This window comes from Bacillus rossius, chromosome 12, assembly GCF_032445375.1.
Source record: "Bacillus rossius redtenbacheri isolate Brsri chromosome 12, Brsri_v3, whole genome shotgun sequence".
NCBI lineage: Eukaryota > Metazoa > Arthropoda > Insecta > Phasmatodea > Bacillidae > Bacillus > Bacillus rossius.
Genome location: NC_086339.1, coordinates 7,192,840 through 7,213,331, shown reverse-complemented (window position 1 = coordinate 7,213,331; position 20,492 = coordinate 7,192,840). Strand labels below are relative to the sequence as shown.

The following is a 20,492-nucleotide window of genomic DNA, read 5'->3' as shown; positions in this document are numbered from 1 at the left end:
TTATTTTTTCGAAGGGGAGAAAATAGAATGTATTCCGGTGTTTGCTTTCGAATTTTTTCCATTCGTTGGTGGAAATGATAGATCACCCCCCCCCCCCCCCCCCCCCGCTTCAATAAATCTCTTTCCATATATTCTGTACTTTTAACATCACATAACTTCTCAGTTCACCTCCTGTACTTAAATGTCTACCACCCCAATTTTTTTCATAAGCTCATAAGCATCATTTTCAATTCACTAATTATCTAACAAAGGAATGCTTTTAAAAAAATGAAAATGCAATTTTTCTACTTCCTACATTCAACAGGATGTCCATCTATCCTTTACTTCTTTTTCACCGCTCTCCTCTTCACACTCTCCATTTTCCTCTCAAGACACAGCAGTGTGCGAATCTCACACACAATTTACAGGAACAACTTTAAGTTAACTTTATGACACAATCTCATCTTGATCTACTGGTTATTTTATTTTTCCCATTTAGTTACAAAAATGTTTTGGAGTACATACTTAATCCAAAACATAGAATGTGTGCTCTGTCTTGTAATCTTTTCTTTTGTTAAAATAATTTTTAAAAAAGTTAATTTTGGACGGATTGAACTATCTAAATATTTTTTATTTCTACAAAATGATTGTTGGTATCTACAAATCAAACTGGATGTAGAAGTAGTGTCTGTAAAGATATGGAAAGATAGAGGGGGGAAAGAAGGCTCACAATGTTGTTTCATGAGATATAATCTCTGAAAAAATAGGTTTTCTGTCACTAGTGTAAGGTAATTTTTAAATTAAAATGTGCTTGTTTACAAACTAAAATGACACAGAGAATAAAACAGAAAAACTCTTTAAGATATTTTATGTGGCAGAAAATAAGATGACAACCAGTGCCTAATTCAAACACAAGAAAATAAAAATATTGTTTATCCTTATAGAGTCAATTCATGGAACTTTTCTGTTTATTTATCTAAATGGTGAATACCTTAAATAGTGGTTCTTGGACGTAAGGCAAATAATAACTGAAGTGAAAGGTTTAAGCTGAATGAACCTGAATAACCTTTCACTTTACTTATTAATGTTATTATTTGCTCTATTTCCCAGAATGCACTGCTCTAAAAACTTAACACAAATTACTTGCTGCTCTGTTGAAACCAAAATACCACACAAAGCATATTTTTGTACATAACACTACCATTATAGTAGCTCAGAATTTTACAGAAGAAATAAAATAACTTGCTAACACTGCATTAATATTGCAGCATGCTGACTAAATCTCAAATATAAAAATCTCTAATACAGTTTATTACTATAATAATGTCTTCAACATAAAACTTGCAGCCAAATATCATGTGAAATTTAATGGATTCCTAAAGTTGGTTTGAGTTATAAAGGATTATCTATAATCTGCCCCCTTAATGCTGGTTTGAATACCCAGCCAGCGCCATGAGAAAATTGCCACAAAATTTTACAATTGTGGTTATATGGAGTTGATAGGACAATACTATAAGTTCCTAGAGTAAGGACTCATCCAAAACAAAAAATTGTAAATTTCTAATGTCGTGACTTTTCCAGAAAACAAAATAATACATAAAAAACTTCCATATCACGTAGGTACAATATTTTATCCCTTGATTTAGTTAAGTCAAACGGTACTAAACAGAACACAATAACTAAATATGTGATATAACAACGAATTATGATTGTAAGTTGAAAACAAAAGAAAACATTTCAACAATACCTGACATATTTATTTGAATTGTGATATTCAAGTTTTTGTTTGGTCAGAATAACTCGATGTGCTAAATTAAAACATCAAGCATCATGTACGACAGGATTTTATAATAAACTTGGAGTCCTAAAAACAATTACCAAATAGTAAAATTCCAAATGGTTTTTTTTTTTTAAATACTACAGACGTTCCTCTATTTACCCTGAAAAGAGCATTTCAAAATTTATACTGGTTTCTGAGAAATTACAGTTTATAGGTTACATTAGATATGATAACTTGTGCAATGACACAGCAGTTACAATGTCAACAAGATATTGGCCTGATATCCTGTGCTTTCTATGGTGACAAAGTTATTTTATGCTATTTCAGCATAACCGAAACATTTTTCTACAAGAGATTGGCTTGATTGTTGTCACCGCCCTATGGTTTATTTAATACTAGCTATAGCTTAATCCTGTGGTTCTATAGATATTCTTAGGAATATAGTGTAGCCAAGGCTGTTTTATAAAATACAGGGATTTTTAATATCAGTATGTTATGGCTGGAGCCAAGAGCCAAGACTGTATTCCACCCTAATTGTTCCTTATTAGGATAAAAAAAAAAACAATTATGATAAAAAAACCCATTAGAATGGAAAACCAATTAAGGTGGAATAGAGTCTTGGCCCCAGCCTTAATGAACTAACATAAAACATTTGTGTCTTTTATAAAACAGTCTCGGCCATGCTGCATTCCTAAGGATCTTTGGAGAACCACAGAATCAAGAAAACAGTACGGCGGCGACAAAAGGATCAGGCATATCTCTTGTTGAAAAGTCTCAGCTGCACTATTAAAGACAAAAGAAATTTACCACACTAAAGAAAGCAAAGGCAATCAGGCCACACTCTTGTTGAAAACTGTCTCAGCTATGCTAAAAAAAAAAGTACAACATGGCTATGGCTGCATCAATGCACAGACTTCCTAATCATGTAACCTATAAACTATAATTTCTCAGAAACCAGACACTCTTCTCATGGTAAATAGAAGAACGTTTGTAGTGTTAAAAATCGGAATTTATAATTTTATTTACAGAAAAGCCGCAACGATATATACATTACCGCCCACAAAAAATTTTTTCATTCTGTAATGTCATATGGGATCATTTTTTGGGCATCATCACCCTATGCTAATGATGTTTTTTTACTACAAAAAAAATTATTAGAATAATGTCTAATGTTAATCACTATGATTCTTGTAGACCATTGTTTAAGAATCTAAGGATACTTACTATGATGTGTCAGTATATATACTCATTAATTAATTTTGTAGTTAAAAATAATGATAGTTTTGATAATAACAGTGCAATACACACTTATGACACCAGAAATAAATCCGACTTGCATGTGCCAAGTAATAATACATCAAGGTATCAAAAAGGTGCACTGTACTCTGGCATAAAACTTTTCAATGCACTCCCTCATAAACTAAAAGCAATCTCCCATTGCAACCCAAGACTACTTAAAGTTCTACTCAAAAACTATTTATTAGAAAATTCATTTTATACATTAAATGAATATTATTATAATGTTTAGAATAACTTATGATGATTTGTTTGTATATTGATGTATTTATATTTTTGTTTTAATTAGTAAGTACTAATTTGATGTGATATGATTTAATTAATTTGATTGTTTGTATTGTTCATTTTTGTTGACTTTATTGACATGTTCTATATTCTTTTAAGAATCTGTTGAACGAATTTTGGAAATAAATAAATAAATAAATAAAATTGGTGTTTTTGAGTACTAACTACTTGTTTTGAAAAACACTGTTAATTATTTTTAATGTTACTAACCAAACATTATCAACTTAAAAAGTAATGAAGGTAATCTAACCAAACAGTGACACGATTTAACAATACTTATACATCATTATACATTTATGAATTACTTATATTTGCTCATTCACAGTTGAATGAATTGCAGAATTTCAATTTACATAATTATTTGACTAGAACAAAAAATAGTTTTCATATATTACAACATTGTACAAAATGTTTTGCAAATAGTCCGAGATACTCTGCTATATGTCTTTATAACAAACTTCCACCACATTTTAAATCAGAAAACCAACTTTGTGCATTTAAAAAAAAACTGAAAGATTTGCTGTTGGAATTCAGTTTTTATTCTATTAATGATTTTATGGAAGCAAAACTATGCTAAAAATGTATTATTATTATTATATTGACGCCGACCGCCAATGCTCCTCTATGTCGCATAGACCGGGTGTACATTATTTGTTTTTTTACTACTATTTTTGTTTATGTGTATATGATTGTACTTAAATGTGTATTTCTAATGTTTAATATTCTTGAAGAGTCCTATACTACATGTACAATATAATTGTATATGTTTGTAGTCGACTTGGACAACAAAACTACTATACTATACTATACTTAAATTACTGGAATGCTATTTTAAAGACTAATAAGATATGAGAGGAACTTATAAATACATATTTGATAGTATATTATTTTTTTAGAAGAGTGCCTACTCTAGAAAGTTACTAAGATGTTAAAGTTAACTGGAATTAAATATACTTTACCATGTACACTTCCATCACCACTAAATGGAGAAGCAACAAATATAGACAAGGGTGTTGTTCTAATTCTCGGTGGAACGTTTTTCTTAGACACTAACATTGTTTAAAGTAACACAACAACGTTTCAAAATTATCCACAATTCAAAATTCATAAAATAACCACTACCGTTGACGTTTGAAAAAACCACTAACGAAAAAAACATTTGCCTTTAGACAGAAAGAACTCTTACCAACCTCGCGGCTGACAAGTCACGAAATTCGTACGATATTATCAGCAATATTGGACTAGCTTACTTCTGAACCTGGTACCGATTGGTTTAACAAACTGATTCTATCTTTCTTTCAAACAATTGACGATAAATAAAATAAACAAGAATCGAAACCACGTTAGCCATTGAAAATATAAATTTGTTTTTAACTAAGGTACTCATATACTTCCTGCGCTTTTTATATCTACCTATAAATATTAAAAAAAATAATTTTTCAGTGTTTTTTACAGTTTATATTTATTCTATTATTAATTTGATAAAAACAACTCAATTACAAAAAGTGTTGGCAGTTGGCTACCCCGCATCACATTCCACGAGTTTCTTGATGTTTAATGTTAACACAGCTGTTGTGCTCAACATTTCAACTTCACATGTGTATAAACCACAAAGCAACGAAAGTGCATATAGTTATGGTGTATACTTACAACAAAAAGATTTAGAGCATCCGTAGATCGACTAACAGAATCGTTTTACTGAAGTGTTTGCTGTAGAATGTTGAGTTTAGGTTGAATGTTTAGTGCGTGATTCACCACCATGACTGTGTCCGCCGTGTTCGGCAAGTCTTTTGTCAGAAAAGTTTGTCTGGGTTTGATAGTTTTGTTAATTTTCCTGGACTTCCCGTGGCTGTGCCAGAGTCACGGACACTCGCATGAAGGAGAGGACTCGCCAGCGTTCAAGTACTCGCAGCAGGCGAACGCTCGGCACTATGACGAGGGCAAGCCGGAGGCGAAGGTGAAGAGCTCGGCCCCCAAGGAGGACACCCTGACGCTGTGGGCGCGGGCGCTGGGCTCCACGCTGCTCATCAGCGCGGCGCCCTTCTTCGTGCTCTACCTGGTGCCCTTGGACAACACCAAGGAGCGGGAGCCGCTGCTGAAGATCCTGCTGAGCTTCGCGTCGGGCAGCTTGCTGGGGGACGCGTTCCTGCACCTCATCCCGCACGCGCTGCACCCGCACCCGCCCGAGGGGGCGGAGCCCTCGCACAGCCACAGCCACAGCCACAGCCACAGCCACGGGGGCCCCGAGGGACACGAGCACGGGCCGCACGACATGCGCGTGGGCTTCTGGGTGCTGTCGGGCATCATCGTGTTCCTGGTCGTGGAGAAGTGCGTGCGGCTGGTGAAAGGCGACCACGGGCACTCGCACGCCGCCTCTGCGCCTCCGGCCAGCAGCAGTGTTGCCAACGCAGGCAGTGGCAAGAAACAGAAGAAAGAGAACAAACAAGAACACCAGGAACATGGTACATAGCCTAAGATAACTAATTAATTAGTATGTAAATGTATTAAGGTATTCAGCCGAAAGCTGATAAGTAATAATCTGCTCTCATAGCAGTTTGCTTTGAATGAAGCCTCCATATCAGGATCAAAACAACACTGAGAAAATTTATTTTAATTTATTCAAATCCTGGTAATTTTTTTACATTGCAGCCTTTCTGTGAATAAATTATTAAATTCCAAGAACACTTTTTTTTTAAACACTAAAGATATTCCTCTATTTACCCTTGTTTTCCCGAGTGTGTGTGTGTTTACGAGATTGTTAGTCAATATAGATATTATGTTAATCAAAGTAGTTAATGTTGTGAGTGTATTGTAATTATAATGAAATTTGGTAAATATTTACAATCGCGGTAGATGCCAAAAAAAATGCTAAAAATCTGAAAATACTTTTATTCTGTGCCCTTTCACTTCCTCTTTTCAAAACAACCGGCGGAGGTAATAAATTCCAAATACTTTAGGAGATATCAAATTTTTTAATTTCATCATATGTAGAGTCGCGGTATATGCCAAAAAAAATGCTAAACATCTGAAAATACCTTTATTATATGCTCTTCAACTTCCTCTTTTCATTAAAAGCGGCGGAGATTAGAAATTCCAAATACTTTAGGAGATATCGAATTTTTAAATTTCAGCACAAAACCAGCGCATTCCTGTGGCGTGCGTGCACCATTGTTTCTTGTTTACGTACGAGTATCTATTTTTTTATTGGATAATGATGTCACGTGATTGTTCGTGATAGGCCAGAATTCAAATGAACTAATACGTGATTATTTAGTTCAATTATTGTTTAAAACGGTGTTTAATTACCGCCTCCAACTTACGTGAGTTTTTAACGTTTCTAATTTTAAAGTCTTATTTGTTATTTTGATATTGTTGCGCAAGTAATAAGTAACAAAAAAAATTTACGTGAGTTGTTACTGTACATCCTTTGTTACGGGTTTGTTAGGTAAGGTCAGTTACATTATAAATAATTTAAAACTAAAGAATAACTAAAATTAATTCACATTATTTTTAATATCACCTTAGTTTTAAAGTATTTATAATGTAACTGACCTGACCTAATCGACCATTTTAGTTTACTGTTCACCCTCTGTCCGGGTTTGTTTGGTCAGGTCAGTTACATTATAAATATTTTAAAACTAAACATCCATTAAAATTAATTCACAAAATAATTTTTAATGTCGGCTAAGTTTGAAAGTATTAATAATGTAACTGACCTGACCTAATCAACCATTTTATTAATTACGCATTCACGATTCACGTATTCACGAACACACGGCAAAATAACAAAAATGGCGCCGCTCAAATGGTTCCACAGGTCTTGTATTGCAAAATTAAAAAATTCGATATCTCCTAAAGTATTTGGAATTTCTTATCTCCGCCGCTTTTAATGAAAAGAGGAAGTTGAAGAGCATATGATAAAGGTATTTTAGGATTTTTTACATTTTTTTTGGCATCTACCGCGACTCTACATATGATGAAATTAAAAAATTTGATATCTCCTAAAGTATTTGGAATTTCTTATCTCCGCCGGTTGATTTGAAAAGAGGAAGTGAAAGAGCATAGAATAAAAGTATTTTCGGATTTTTAGCATTTTTTTTGGCATCTACCGCGATTGTAAATATTTACCTGAAATTTTAATGTTTCTACTAAAGACATTCCTTTATTTATCCTGTAAACAGTGTTTCTTATTTTTACTGGTTTCTGAAAAAATACAGTTTGCAGTTTTCATTTGATAGCGTATGCAGTGAAGCGGCTGCCGCCAAGTTTTGTGTTAATTGTGTTGCTGATACTGTTGTTTTCTTTGCATAAGAATGTGTATATCTTTAATTTGGATTTTGTAATGCAATGTAACGTAAATGCAAACTTAAGGAAAAATTACATGAGTCCCTACTGTGCATCCAACCAGAAACGTCAACCCTTGATGAATTTTTTTTTATCAGTATAGAGGCGCGATGCGCCGACTTGTTACGTGCGATAGTACGTAACCTGATGTATAAAAGGAATTATTACGTTTGATACACGCAATGACAATTCATTTTTACGTCAGGTTAGGTGGTGTCGCATGTAACAATTTGGCACTTTGTGCCTGTTTACTGCTAAAAAAAAAATCCCTGTCAAGGGTTGATGGTTGTGTTTGGATGCACAGTTCGGAGTGCTGTAATTTTTTTTTTTTTAGGTTATTATTTACATTATATTCCATTACAATATCTAAAAAAATATATATACACATTCTTATGTATGGAAAACCGCAGGATAGGCAACGCCATTAAAACAAAACATGGCGGTGGCTGCTTCACTGCATAGGCTATCAAATGTGAACTACAAATTGTAATTTCTCAGAAACCAGTAGGAATTAAGACACACTGTTTACCGGGTAAATAGACGAACATCTTTAGGGTTCGAAAAAGGTATTTCCCGAATTTCATTATTTTATATACGGGACAGCCGTGACGCGAAAAAGAACTTAGTCTAAGCATTCATCAAGATTTGAATTTTCCCAAAAAATAAATCATTCTCAAAAAACAAACAAAAGGTAGAGAATTAATTTGTTTTACTAAGTAGATTATACTTAACAGCAAAAAAAAATATATTTCTCTCCATAATTCTTTTTTTTTTTTCTATTTGTTTTATAGGTGTTGCTTTTTACTCTGCTATTACCTTATCTACACTACTCAAGTTTTTACTTGGCTACTGTAACATAGTAACCTAGTTTTTAATCACTACTGATTAGAAAAATATCTCTAAACCTATGAGAATTCAAGGTCTTTTATGTTATTCAGTAGTCTGTCATTATTGTCTTAGTCACATGTTGTAGAGAAGATAATGTTCTTTGTTTTAATACTGACCTCACCTTATAGAATAGTAACTTCCTTTGTTTCACTCTTATGGTCAACTTAACAGTTTTAATTTGATGGTAGTCAAATATATTTTTGGTTCACTTATATATGCAGAGTGTGGACAGTTTAAACTAAATATTTCACACTATAAGTTAGCAGTGATTTTGTTATAGAGTATTATAAATATATTCTTAATAATGTAAGTAGGTAATAAAGATATGTTTGTGCTAGTCCTAATCAAGGTGTAAAATACAAGAATTTCCTAGAATGATTCCCTTCTGAAAAAATAAATTATTCAGAAGATGGTATTTTTAGTTGGTATTAAGTACTTCTTGTCTCAGAAAACCTCATTAAGTATTTAAAATAAAGCTAACCTAGTCAACCGTTCATGACATTTACAATATTTTTTCTTTAGTGCTTATTCAGTTGTATTATTAATAAAATATTAAAATAAATTAAATTGTGTAACCAAGTGAAAGTCATGCCAAATATGCTTGAGGATAGTAAAAGAAAATCCAAATTTTTGCAGGAAAACTTGACTGAAAAAATAGCCATTGATTATGTGTATTATATTTGTTTAAAATCAACAATAATAAATTATAAAAATGAAAAAAAAAAAAGTACTGATTTTTTTATTATCTAACCATTAATGGTTAAATAAATTTATGGTAATAAACAATGTCGTGTGCACATTGTAAAAATGCATCATTTATGATATTTTATTATAAGTAACACACCTTGTTACTAGACCTGGGTTGGTAGCTTATAGTGGTTGGGTACTGCTCTCTTACCTAGTAGGAGAACGTTATGAATAAGAACAATGTCTTCCAGTGCGAAATACAGCAGCACTTGCTGGCTGCAATGCGACATGAAATTGCGTGCCGAACGGGCAGAGCTTGACGAGTGGTCGGGCGTGTGTCCCGCGGGTGCCGCAGGAGACATCAAGGTGGCCGGGTACCTGAACCTGGCCGCGGACTTCACCCACAACTTCACGGACGGGCTGGCGATCGGCGCGTCCTACCTGGCGGGCCGCAATGTGGGGCTGGTCACCACGCTCACCATCCTGCTGCACGAGGTGCCCCACGAGATCGGCGACTTCGCCATCCTCATACAGTCCGGTTGCAGCCGCAGGAAGGTACGGTGGCCCCTCACACGCGACGGTAGTACCTACGGACATTTGAAGAGGCGGGTGTTTTGGGGACAATATTGTAGAACTCCGAATTTAAACCAAATGGTGACCTTCATCAGGAGTAGGAAAGATATTGCACTCACAGACATGCTAGCACTCACTCTCACACACACATCACACACATCACACACACATCACACACATCACACACACATCACACACAAACATCACACACATCACACACATCACACACATCACACAACATCACACACATCACACAAAATCACACACATCACATAACATCACACACCCACATCACACACATCACACAACATCACACACATCACAAACATCACACATCACACATCACACATCACACATCACACATCACACACACCCACATCACACAAACACTACACGCAAAACTCAAAAACTGAAAACACCGGCAATCTGTAAGAAGTATTCTCGAGATGAATGTTTTTATTTGTTTGTTTTATTTGGCTGTACATCTCTCACCCGCAGTGAGATGATAGTTATTCTAAACAACATACAACTAATGCAACACAGGAAAATCGAGGAAGATATCAACCCCAGCCTGTGACAAGAAAATATCTCAGCGTTCATCTAGGGTGATTTTTGGGTCACCCAGTTAAACCTATATCAGGATGGTCGGACCAGGATTCAAACCCGGTTCCTGCTGGTTGTGTGTTCTATGTTTACAATAATTTTATTATCTGTAATAGTTTTCTTTTTGATGCCATAAATAGAAAACATCCTATTTCATGGCATTAATCTTGCACTGTCTTTGGCAAAAAAATATCTCCTAATTTTTTCAAATAGAAAGAAAATTCTTTTCTGTTTCTTTGAAGTAAACCAGAAAAGTTTTTTCACGTTCTTGATTATGTTTTAAAAGTTTATATTTATTATGTATAACTTAATGTGGGCCGTGTATCTGCACACACTATCTTCCTCTATCTCTTCATCTCTATCTCTCGCTAACCCTCTATCTATCTTTATACCTCCCTAGCTCTATCACTCTATATATAGCTCTCTTTTATATTTAATTCAGTTAAATTCTGTCGTGTGTCATACGCATGTCTCCCGGTCCATCTCGCCGTCTAGTCTCGTGACGTGCAGAAGCAGTTACGTTTGAGCAGCCGGAAGGTGTCGCCTCTTTTCCCCCACCACGATCCTCATCACCCCAATCCTGTCGGGATTTAGCTTTGGACGGAACTCCAGGCAGAGAAGTCTTAATGAAACGTGAATTTTAATGAGAAGGTGACCCTGGACTTATATCGTCACTCAGCTGACAATACAGCCAAATTTACATTTCAGTAACTTCACAGGCGGGTCAAAAACTGCGTAAGTATGTATGGTTTGTATTTAATGTAATGCATTTTTTTTATTTTAAAACAACTTTGAATACTTTTTTTTTTACTACACTCCTCAGATTACCTCAGCATGGAGCTTGCTGCAGTAAGTAAGTCTGCTCTGTGTATATAGGCGGTTCCAATTTTTGTGCGATGGTGCTGCAGTCTTCAGGATTTTTTTTGCTGTAAGAATTGTATTGGTGGATTGGAAATGTCTGCTAGAATCAATTGAAACAAAAAACTCAATTTTTTTAAAAAAAATGTCAGGCAGTATTGTTTACGAGTGATGACAATAATAATAATAACAACAACAAAAACAACAAATTAATATGAAATCACTTTTTCAAACAATCTTTATTTGTGGTTTTTATTTTTTTTTATTAAAAAAATCTACATATATTGATGTGTCCGTCTATGTATAGTGTCAGCCAGTTCACATTTCCCTACTGTTTTGCTGGCAGTCAAAATACCCAATAAAATTCCCATCTATTTATTTCTGATTAATAATTAAGTGCTTTCTTCATGTGTTCACAGTGGCAAACGAGTCTGTTCACTTTGCATTGTTTACTGTAATTATAATAAATCAAAAGTAATCTCTATATTGTCATTGTTTACTGTAATTATAATAAATCAAAAGTAATCTCTTTGAGCTTAGTTATTTTCTGTAATGTTCTGCCAACCTGAAAGTGCTTGCACCGGATGAGTTTGTGCTGCGTCACTCGGAGCTCCGGTACTACGTACTGACGACGACGTTGTCTGTTCCAGGCCATGTACCTCCAGCTGACCACCGCGCTGGGAGCGTTGTCCGGCACCGTCATCTCTCTCCTGGCGGAAGGGATGGGTGAGTGTGTGTGTTCACCCTTTCAGCAGCGGGTACGGCCTTAAGTCAGTGTGAGGAATGCGTGGGCTGGAGAGGAGATAAATTGTGAATGATTCAAATGGGGAAATCATGTCCTCAGATAATGATATGTGTAAGTTATGTTATTTTGGCCAATGCAATGGTACACTGACCATTGGGTGATCAAAAATCTTTTTTTTTTTTCTTTCCCATCCATCCAAAAATGTAGTTTATCAAGTGTGAATTTGTATCCGAAACACAGAGGGGGCTGCTTTACGGTGTTAGCTGGCTATAACATGGCTTATCTCGGGACAAAACTGTGAGTGTAGTATCAGGTTAATTGACACAATATAACTAAATCACTCCGTTTCGTCACTTTTCTGAGGTAGAGACCATACTAAAATAGGACAACACATAAAGGTCATCCAAAAATCGAGAAACATGTTATGCATCGCCTTATCCCACGCATATGGTGTTAGCACACATGTGATGGGGGTATTTGTTTTTCCGAGTGTTCTGCATGGCTTGAAATTTAGTGCACTATGTGAAAATAAAACATTTATATTAATATAGATTAACATTTATGGATTATATCTTTTGGCTTGTTTTAACTAAAGTATAGTAACATAGTAGTTGCTTAGAATGTTCCTTTGTTTTTCTGTCCAGTGGGATGTGTTCTTGGTAAAAAAAAGATGAAGTTTTTCGGGTCCTGGTAGTGTGACTATTTTTTTTTCCGGCTGCAAGTGACAAGATAATTGCCTGAGTTGTCACTACGCTTGGAGTGTGTGTGTGTGGGCCTGTATCCGGTCATCGTGCACTGTGTATTATCCACCAGAAATACGTTGTGGTAGGTTGTTAGACTTTAGGAGTCTTTGCTGTGGGTATGCGACCAGATGTTTTCCACGAGATCTATACAAGTTTTATCTCTTCGCAGCACCTTTCAGAACGAAACTAATCACAGGATTGACATGCTGTGGATTTGCCTTCTGATAAATAAAACTGTCAACTTTTAACACCCACTGTCAACTTTTAACACCCGCGTGGTGTTTTGATTTTTACAGAGCTGTACTTATTCTTATCAGCATGCTGTCAGTTCTAATCTATTTTTAACGAACTGCTGGATTATCTTCTCTGTAAAATACTTTAGCGAGTTAACCCTATGGGTTAGGTTTACGTGAGCTTCTTTCCCATGGCCCCCACAAGGGTGGGTCTGGGTGGACCCCCAGGCCCGGCCCCGTTTATTTTAAAATTTTTAACTATAATTTTTTACAAACTATAAAAACATTTTATAAAAAAAATTATTTTATAATAAAGCTCAGTTTGGACATGAAAAATAGTAACCATAATTATACCCTGTATTTTCAAGTTAAGTAACATTTTAAAAAGAGTATAGGTAAGAAATAACCATGCAGTTATAATGTAGCACGTGACTGTAAAATTTTGTGTGTGTGTGTGTGTGGGGGGGGGGGGGGGGGGGGGGCTCTGATCCTGGATCCAGGATCCAGGGTCCATAATCAAATGTGGGGGGCCTGGCTGTGCCGCGCAAGCCCTCACGCCTGCCTTGTCTCCCCGTGCGCGCGCCAGGTAACCTCGCCACGGGAGGCATCCTGCCGTTCACGGCGGGCGGGTTCATCTACATTGCGACGGTGTCGGTGATCCCGGAGCTGCTGTCCGACACGAAGCTGTGGCAGTCCGTCAAGGAGATGGCGGCCCTCGTCGTCGGCGTCTACATGATGGTGCTCATCGCGTCCATCGAGTGACGCGCGCCCGTCCTCCCTGCCCCGCGGCGCTCCGGCGCTCCACGGTGCTGTTCCCTCGACGAGCCAACATCACAGAGATTTGTAGTGCAATTTTCTTTCTTAAGTTTTTAGGATGAATATCGAGGAATATTTGGACGTAATTATGAAAAAAAGGAACCATCCCACAATTTTGTTATATTTGTTTGCAAATAAATTAAAATAGTACAAGGTTTGATCGTACCGTCGTTGCCATTATTATATCAGAATTTATACTATACCATTAAAATTATACCCACATTATGTTATCAATACGAGAATTACAATTTATAATTAACTTTAACTTCAAAATACTCAGAATAGGTTTCATGTGGGTTGGTTACTTTTTGCATAACTACGTCCATTTCTGCCTTTTTTTTTTCTGGTTAGTTAGCATAGTATTTTTTTTTTTGTATTCTTTATGTATAGGTGTATGTGAGACCTGGAATTGCTGCTTACAATCGAATAAAGTTAACATATTTGAGCACCCTTTATCTGGAAATTCTGTACCTGGAGCTATTATTTGGAAGGGTGAAAATTAAAGTACCTAATTATATTTATGTCTTTTCGTTTCGACCTACCGTGATAGTTTTACTATCATAAATATCAAATGAAGACCATTAAGAGTTACCTACGACCACTTAAAGCATTACCTTAATAGAGAAAAAAAAAATTGTTTTGAAATTTAGGTAATGTACATTTTAATAATATAAGATGCGCAATGTCTGGTGTAGATTACAGTGACAGTTCTGTAAGTAGGCTTGATTGTTTTAACGTTTATCAGCCCTCTTGTGTTTGGTTATGTTTTTAAAGAATTTCTTTTACCTGGAAAGTTTCTAAACATAGTTGTTCCAGATAGGCCTGCAGAGTGTGGTTTCACTCCGCACAATTCCAGATGCTGTGTGCTCTTTTGAAGTTGTGCTTTTAAAATTTTCACAGGCTTTTTCTTTAGACAAATGTTTTGATGCTAATGTTATTAAAGGTTGGTTTAACATTGAAGACTTGAGTGTATGATTGTAATAAAATTTGATTTGCTACTACTATCAGGTAAATTTTTGCCTATTTGTACTGCTTGTCACTAGAATAAAAAAAAACAGTTGTCTGTGAATTTTACATATTGGAAAATATTTAATTATTTAATTTGCAGACATTATCTGTAATGCACAAAAAAAAATTCATTTTGGTTTGTAAGTATAAAAATATATGTATCTTAATAAATAAACATTCCATATTCTAAATCCAGTGTCAATGATTTAGTTTTCAAATGTGTTTGTGAATGTGAACTGATTATAAATGAAATTATTGCATTTAAATTTGTGAATGGAGTCAATTTCTGGTTTTACTTAAACATTTGTTTTCATGATACCAGCAGTGTATGATGTACCTTTTTTGTACATTTTTTCTTGGTTTTCTTAGATTTTTTATTTTTACATGCGTAATTCATAATGTGATTGTATGTAAACATGCAGGACATTTAAATTCTCATTATGTTGCTTTATATTACTTATAAACTAATGATATTGCAAACATTACCTCCGAAAAGTCATGTATTTTTACAAATAAAACTTGTAAGGGGTTTTTTGAAATGTGATTTCATAGTATCATGTATCTAAATGTACTTTATGACAAGACTTAAATTTGTATGTACACTGTATCATTAGGACATAATATTTTATTGTAAAGTGCCACCGGGAAAACATATTTTTTTTTATTTTGTATTGAGTATTTTGTTTTATTTCAAGTTGTCTTTCATGACTGAGTTCTAGAATATTAGGATGGATATGATTAATATTTATCAGAACTTCAGTATGGTTTGCTTTGGAGATGCCTACAAACAACTACTTGGCTCAATAAAACAATACAATTTTGTGTGATGCTTTCGTTCAGTTATCTCAGTGTGTGTTGTCGAAAGCCTGGTACACAATGTACTGCATGCCACTGTTATCTGGGCGGAACCAGGGTTGCCCAAGTTTGTTGGTTAAGGGGTCTGCCTATTCAGGGGTGTCACTGTGTCAGTGAGGCGGGGATGGTAAGTGCGACGCTCGCACGCGGTGTTGCCTCTGAGCGCAGTCTTCTCATCGTGAATAAGGCAACTATGAGATTTTAGCAGTAACTGTAACACTATATGGCGGAGAAGTGAAGATACAGGAGTAATGCAAGTCCCTTAAGTGCTTTCAAGAATCTGTTTTTTTATGCCTAAAAATTACTCTGAAAACATGTGTTTTAGTCATTTTAAATCTTTTAAAAATACAGTTTAAAAACTTCATCCAAAATAAAAACTTCTTTTTGGCCCTCAGCGAACTCTTAAATGCTATTCGTGATCAAACCCCACTCGGATAGCTTGAGTGGTTGTGAAATAACGTGGTTTTTCCTGAAGCTCTGCGCACCATGTGTGTGCCCGGGTAAAAGGGGCCCTTAAGAAGGTTTCTAGTATAAGATGTCTTCATGTCATTTTGCACGATAGAAATTACTTGTTTTGTTATGATGAATTTGGAGAGGAATGAAGATGCTTATTAGTCATTTATACATACATACATACATACACTTAACTAAAAACTGTCTACAGGAAATGTTTAAGTTTTGAAATTTTTATAATTTTTTTGTTAGTCATATTCTGTGATGCCTATCATTGAAATTTTAATTTCAGCTTTACAATTTAGAATTTAAATACACTTGGCTGTGTAGTGCATTGTTTTTCAGTATTTTTGTAACAAAGAATTTTAATGAATAGTGTCAAATGTAATTGATTTTAGTAATGTCCTCATGTACACAAAATTGACATTTAAACTTTCCTGTGAGTCTTGCTTTTTTCAGCTGTATTGGCATTGTTACTAAAGATTGTCCTCTTGATATGGAACTTTTTAACCTGGAAAGTTTCAAGCCAAATGTCAAAGGCTGAGATGACTGAAGAATTAAGTAGACATAATGATATACCTAATAATTAAAATATTTTGTAACCTAGACATTCAACATGATTAACGTCATTATTATTGCTCCTTGAAAGATTTTGGGGAAGGAGTGGGGTAGACATCATTCAATGGCTTCTGTTGTCCTTGATATCTGATTTCAAAGGCTTTTTGAATGACTTTAATAATATTGCAGCTATTAAAAGAAAATAAATGAATGATTTATGCTAATTTAAAGTAAACAAACCCAAATTGCATATTATGTTCATTAAGTTGATTTACTGTAATTATGTAGTTTATGCTGTAGGTATAGATTATAACAGATTCTTAATCAGGTGGTTAACATTTTTTTACCACAAACCTAGTTTAAGTCGTTTGTTCGTAATAACATAGACAATCAAGATTTTATATGGACAAATTTTTCATTTGGTTAAGGGATGGTAAAATATTGGGATCTGCCTGTCATAGTCTTGCCCTTAAAGAATGGTTACTTAATGTTTGTGATGTCTTTGTCACAGTTTGAACTATAATTGTGAAGGTATAGTTTTTATTTGGGTTATGTGTAAGTGACCGGAGAGAATTTTGTATCTTGGGCAGCCCTGGGTTAGACGGAAGGCCTTTTTACATGATCAAAGCTGTATTGACTTCAGTATTATGAATTAAATTTATTGATATTTCAATATGGATTTTAATAAAAATTTGTACAATACGAAGGTTAGTTTTAAATGAGCTAAATTATGGTATCTTAGGTAAACAAGTCCTAGTAAAGCATCAATTCATTTTTCCTTGGGTTTTGTTGGTTTTGTTTTCATTCAGTTTAGGATATCCCATTTTAAAAAAGCTCTTTGGTTTCACATGCATTAATTTTACACCAGTCCCTTATCTTTCAGTACAGTTATTCATCATTTTTTTTTTAAATCCTTGTGCAATATTAAATGACTGCGTTGGGGTTGGAAAAAAATGTTTGGTGAATGTATGGGGTACCAGCTTGGTGGGTAGATAAAAAAAAAATTAATTTTTTTTTTAACCATCATTCAAAACACCAATGATGATGTGATCTATAGAGACAAAATTTTATGGTTTAATTTTTAGTCCAATTTTGTTTTATAAAGAGAATATTTTCTTGTTATTGTTTTGTAATAGTTACTCCACAAAATAGTGGTAATATTTATATGTTGCATTTTTACGATAAAATAATTTGTAATAAATTGGTCTGAAACAGATACGTCCAAAAAAATATATAAATCAGTTGGCGAGAATTTGTGATTTAGAAGTGATTCAATAAGAGATGCACAATAAAACAAAAAACAATTAATTTTTCTGACCTGTGCACTTTCGTACAATCTTTTGTCTGGAAATGACATTCGTTGAATTTCAAACAATAAAAAATTACTAGTTAAATGCTGCTTAATTCCATGATACAACCTGCATTTCTGTGATGTGGTGTTTATAACTTGCATTTCTTTGATATAAGCTATATTGTGATGCTTTTCGGTGTTATTTGGGTTTTATCGCAATTCATCATATAATTTTGTCCTTATTGATTGGTAAGATGATGAAGTCAATATTTTTTTTTTAATTCAAAGCCAGATTTGACCGTGTGAAAAAGGCCTCTGTCAACTAGTGTTCCTTGTCTTGCTTGGAGGGCGTTGAACAGTTAGATAAAACAAGTGGCAAAGTGTGGTCCAGCTCAAATGTTCAGACATGGCACGAGCATTCTGAGACACAGGTTCTGGCCCAGTGTGCTCAGGCTGAGCATCAGTGTGTGAGGACCTCAGCCTCCCAACGAGTCTGAAGCAAAGATATCGGTGTGCACGCGTCTCGAAGCTGTGCAGTATTAAGTCTCGGTGGAAAGATGGTGTGGATGCTATTATGTACTAATGTTGGTGAGAGTACGTATACTTGTTGTACAGATTAGATTCACTAGTTGGAGAAAAAAAAATCGTTTATAATATATATTGTATGTATACAATTGAAAGTAAATAAAATTGGTGTTTTTTTGGAAAAAAATAAGTTTTTTTTTTTACATCTGTGTGGCATCTATGTAGTAAATCAGTCTAATAATGAGCAACCATAAATTATTAAATAAATACATAATTTGAAGTTTAATACTTCAAAGGCTTGGGTGTTCAAAGTGATTGTTATAAAAAATACTCTTTAAGAGACCAATACACAACCGTTCTAGTATATTTTTTCCCGTACCTTTGTTTAAGATGTTGATACCAACATTTTGGCAGTGAAAACAAATTTTTTATTCTTTTGGCAAAACTTTTTTTCGTAATTATTAAAATTTATGTTAAAACTAAACCTCCAGTGTTTCAAATATCCTAATAATAGGGAAACAGTTTTTCACCAGATAATAAAATCAGCTATTTTACTATTCATAAATTAATCTTTGTAAAGCCTCGTGAGTTCAGGCTTTATCTGTAAATAGCTTAGAGCTGTTTGGTGTTTGTTTCTAGAGTATTTATTATCGATAATTTAAATTTAGTTTTTCTTGCAAAACAAAATGTGAAAGTGTACCGGATCATGTTTCATTCCGAAAAGGTACACACTGGCTTTATAACCCTGTGTAGCAGTTTGGCTGACGCTGCTGTGTGTTCTTCAGTGTGGTTGTTGCTCTCGTTTGGGCATATCTACGCCATTCCTTCCTGAATCCGCATGACGGGGGAAAGGGTTGGCAAGGAAGAACTTGAACCGGATATAATTGTGTTTCCTGGTAATAACAGAAATAAAATTTATTTCCAACATACCTTCCTCCCCTCTTCCTTCCTCTTCCCCATGTTCTGGATCCGCCAGTGTGCTCACATAGAAAGTCAAATCCCAACATTTTGCGTGACTCATAAAATATCTTTCCTTGTAAAGGTCGTCCATTAATCACGTGATGTTTTTTTAGCAAATTTTTTAACACCCCCCCCCCCCCCCCCCCCCCCCCCAATAAATCACTTGTATTTTTATGGTACAAAATATTTTTAAAAATTTCAGAATATTATCTTTAAATATGGGTATAATCTAAAATCTTAATTCTGGAAAATTAAGCACAGTTATAAAAATGTCCAGACACACATGAAGGTTGCAGGTTTATTCTCACTGGCATAAAAATAATAAAGGAAAGGCTTATATGTGATTTACGCATGTATTCGGCGCCAAAATCACAGTCTTACTGGCGACTGGCAAGCCGAGCCAGGTGGTTCATGTTGCAGCGGGCGGGGATATTGTTGCCTGGCTACGGCGAGTCGAGGTCACGCGTCGCTTTTCGGTTTAGTAGAAATTGGGCTAAAAAATAAATACACGTGATATCTCTCTACACCCCCCCCCCTCCCCCCTTGTGATATTTCGTGATTTTTCCTGCCCCCCCCCCCCCCCCCCAAACACTTTCGAGCCTCACGTGATTAATGGACGATCCCTAAGGAAGTTGTGTGATGGTGTTGATGGGGGGGGGGGGGGTGGAAGCAATATCCTTCCTTTTATTCATCCATGACTGTTTAAGAAGTTCACTCCAAAAGAAACATCAGTGAGTTGGTTTGATGGTAGAATACTGAATTCGCATTTCAGAGAACCAGGGTTCAAATTCAGATCTAGCCAATTTTTATTTTTGAGGTCGTGAAAGATTCCTTCCTCAACTCCCCTGATCTTGGTCGTATATTTCGAATTACCTTGTAGTTGTTCCCGCAGACAGTGATGCACTGGTAATTTTTAAGATATCTTCAAAACCTATCTATAGGACACTGGGAAATTGACCAAATGGTAAGTTTTCCAAACTGGTATATTAATTTTGAATACTAGTGTTCCTTA

General features: G+C 35.1%; 2 protein-coding genes across 3 annotated transcripts in view; one reads left to right on the top strand and one right to left on the bottom strand.

The window, feature by feature from the left end:
* LOC134537453 (kinesin-like protein klp-20) overlaps positions 1-4,757 on the bottom strand; it is a 109,969-nt gene extending 105,212 nt beyond the window's left edge. Inside the window, exon 1 of one of the 2 annotated variants that reach the window (XM_063377909.1) lies at positions 4,300-4,757. In XM_063377909.1, coding sequence (XP_063233979.1) covers positions 4,300-4,396 — 97 coding nt within the window. In that variant the 5' untranslated portion in view covers positions 4,397-4,757. The remainder of the gene's footprint in view (positions 1-4,299) is intronic. The other variant, XM_063377908.1, reaches the window with a different exon arrangement.
* Positions 4,673-18,868, top strand: LOC134537454 (protein catecholamines up). The gene is made up of 4 exons (XM_063377910.1): positions 4,673-5,802; positions 9,615-9,814; positions 11,944-12,019; positions 13,601-18,868. The coding sequence occupies exons 1-4, from the start codon at positions 5,100-5,102 to the stop codon at positions 13,774-13,776; spliced, it is 1,155 nt and encodes a 384-aa protein (XP_063233980.1). The 5' UTR covers positions 4,673-5,099; the 3' UTR covers positions 13,777-18,868.
* The last annotated feature ends 1,624 nt before the right edge of the window (positions 18,869-20,492 follow it).

Excerpts from the sequence above, each read along its gene's own strand:
- LOC134537454 (XM_063377910.1), top strand. The coding sequence starts at position 5,100 with ATGACTGTGTCCGCCGTGTTCGGCAAGTCTTTTGTCAGAAAAGTTTGT. Across the intron at positions 5,803-9,614 it reads ACAAGAACACCAGGAACATG|GAGACATCAAGGTGGCCGGG; the intron begins GTACATAGCCTA and ends CGGGTGCCGCAG. Across the intron at positions 9,815-11,943 it reads CCGGTTGCAGCCGCAGGAAG|GCCATGTACCTCCAGCTGAC; the intron begins GTACGGTGGCCC and ends TGTCTGTTCCAG.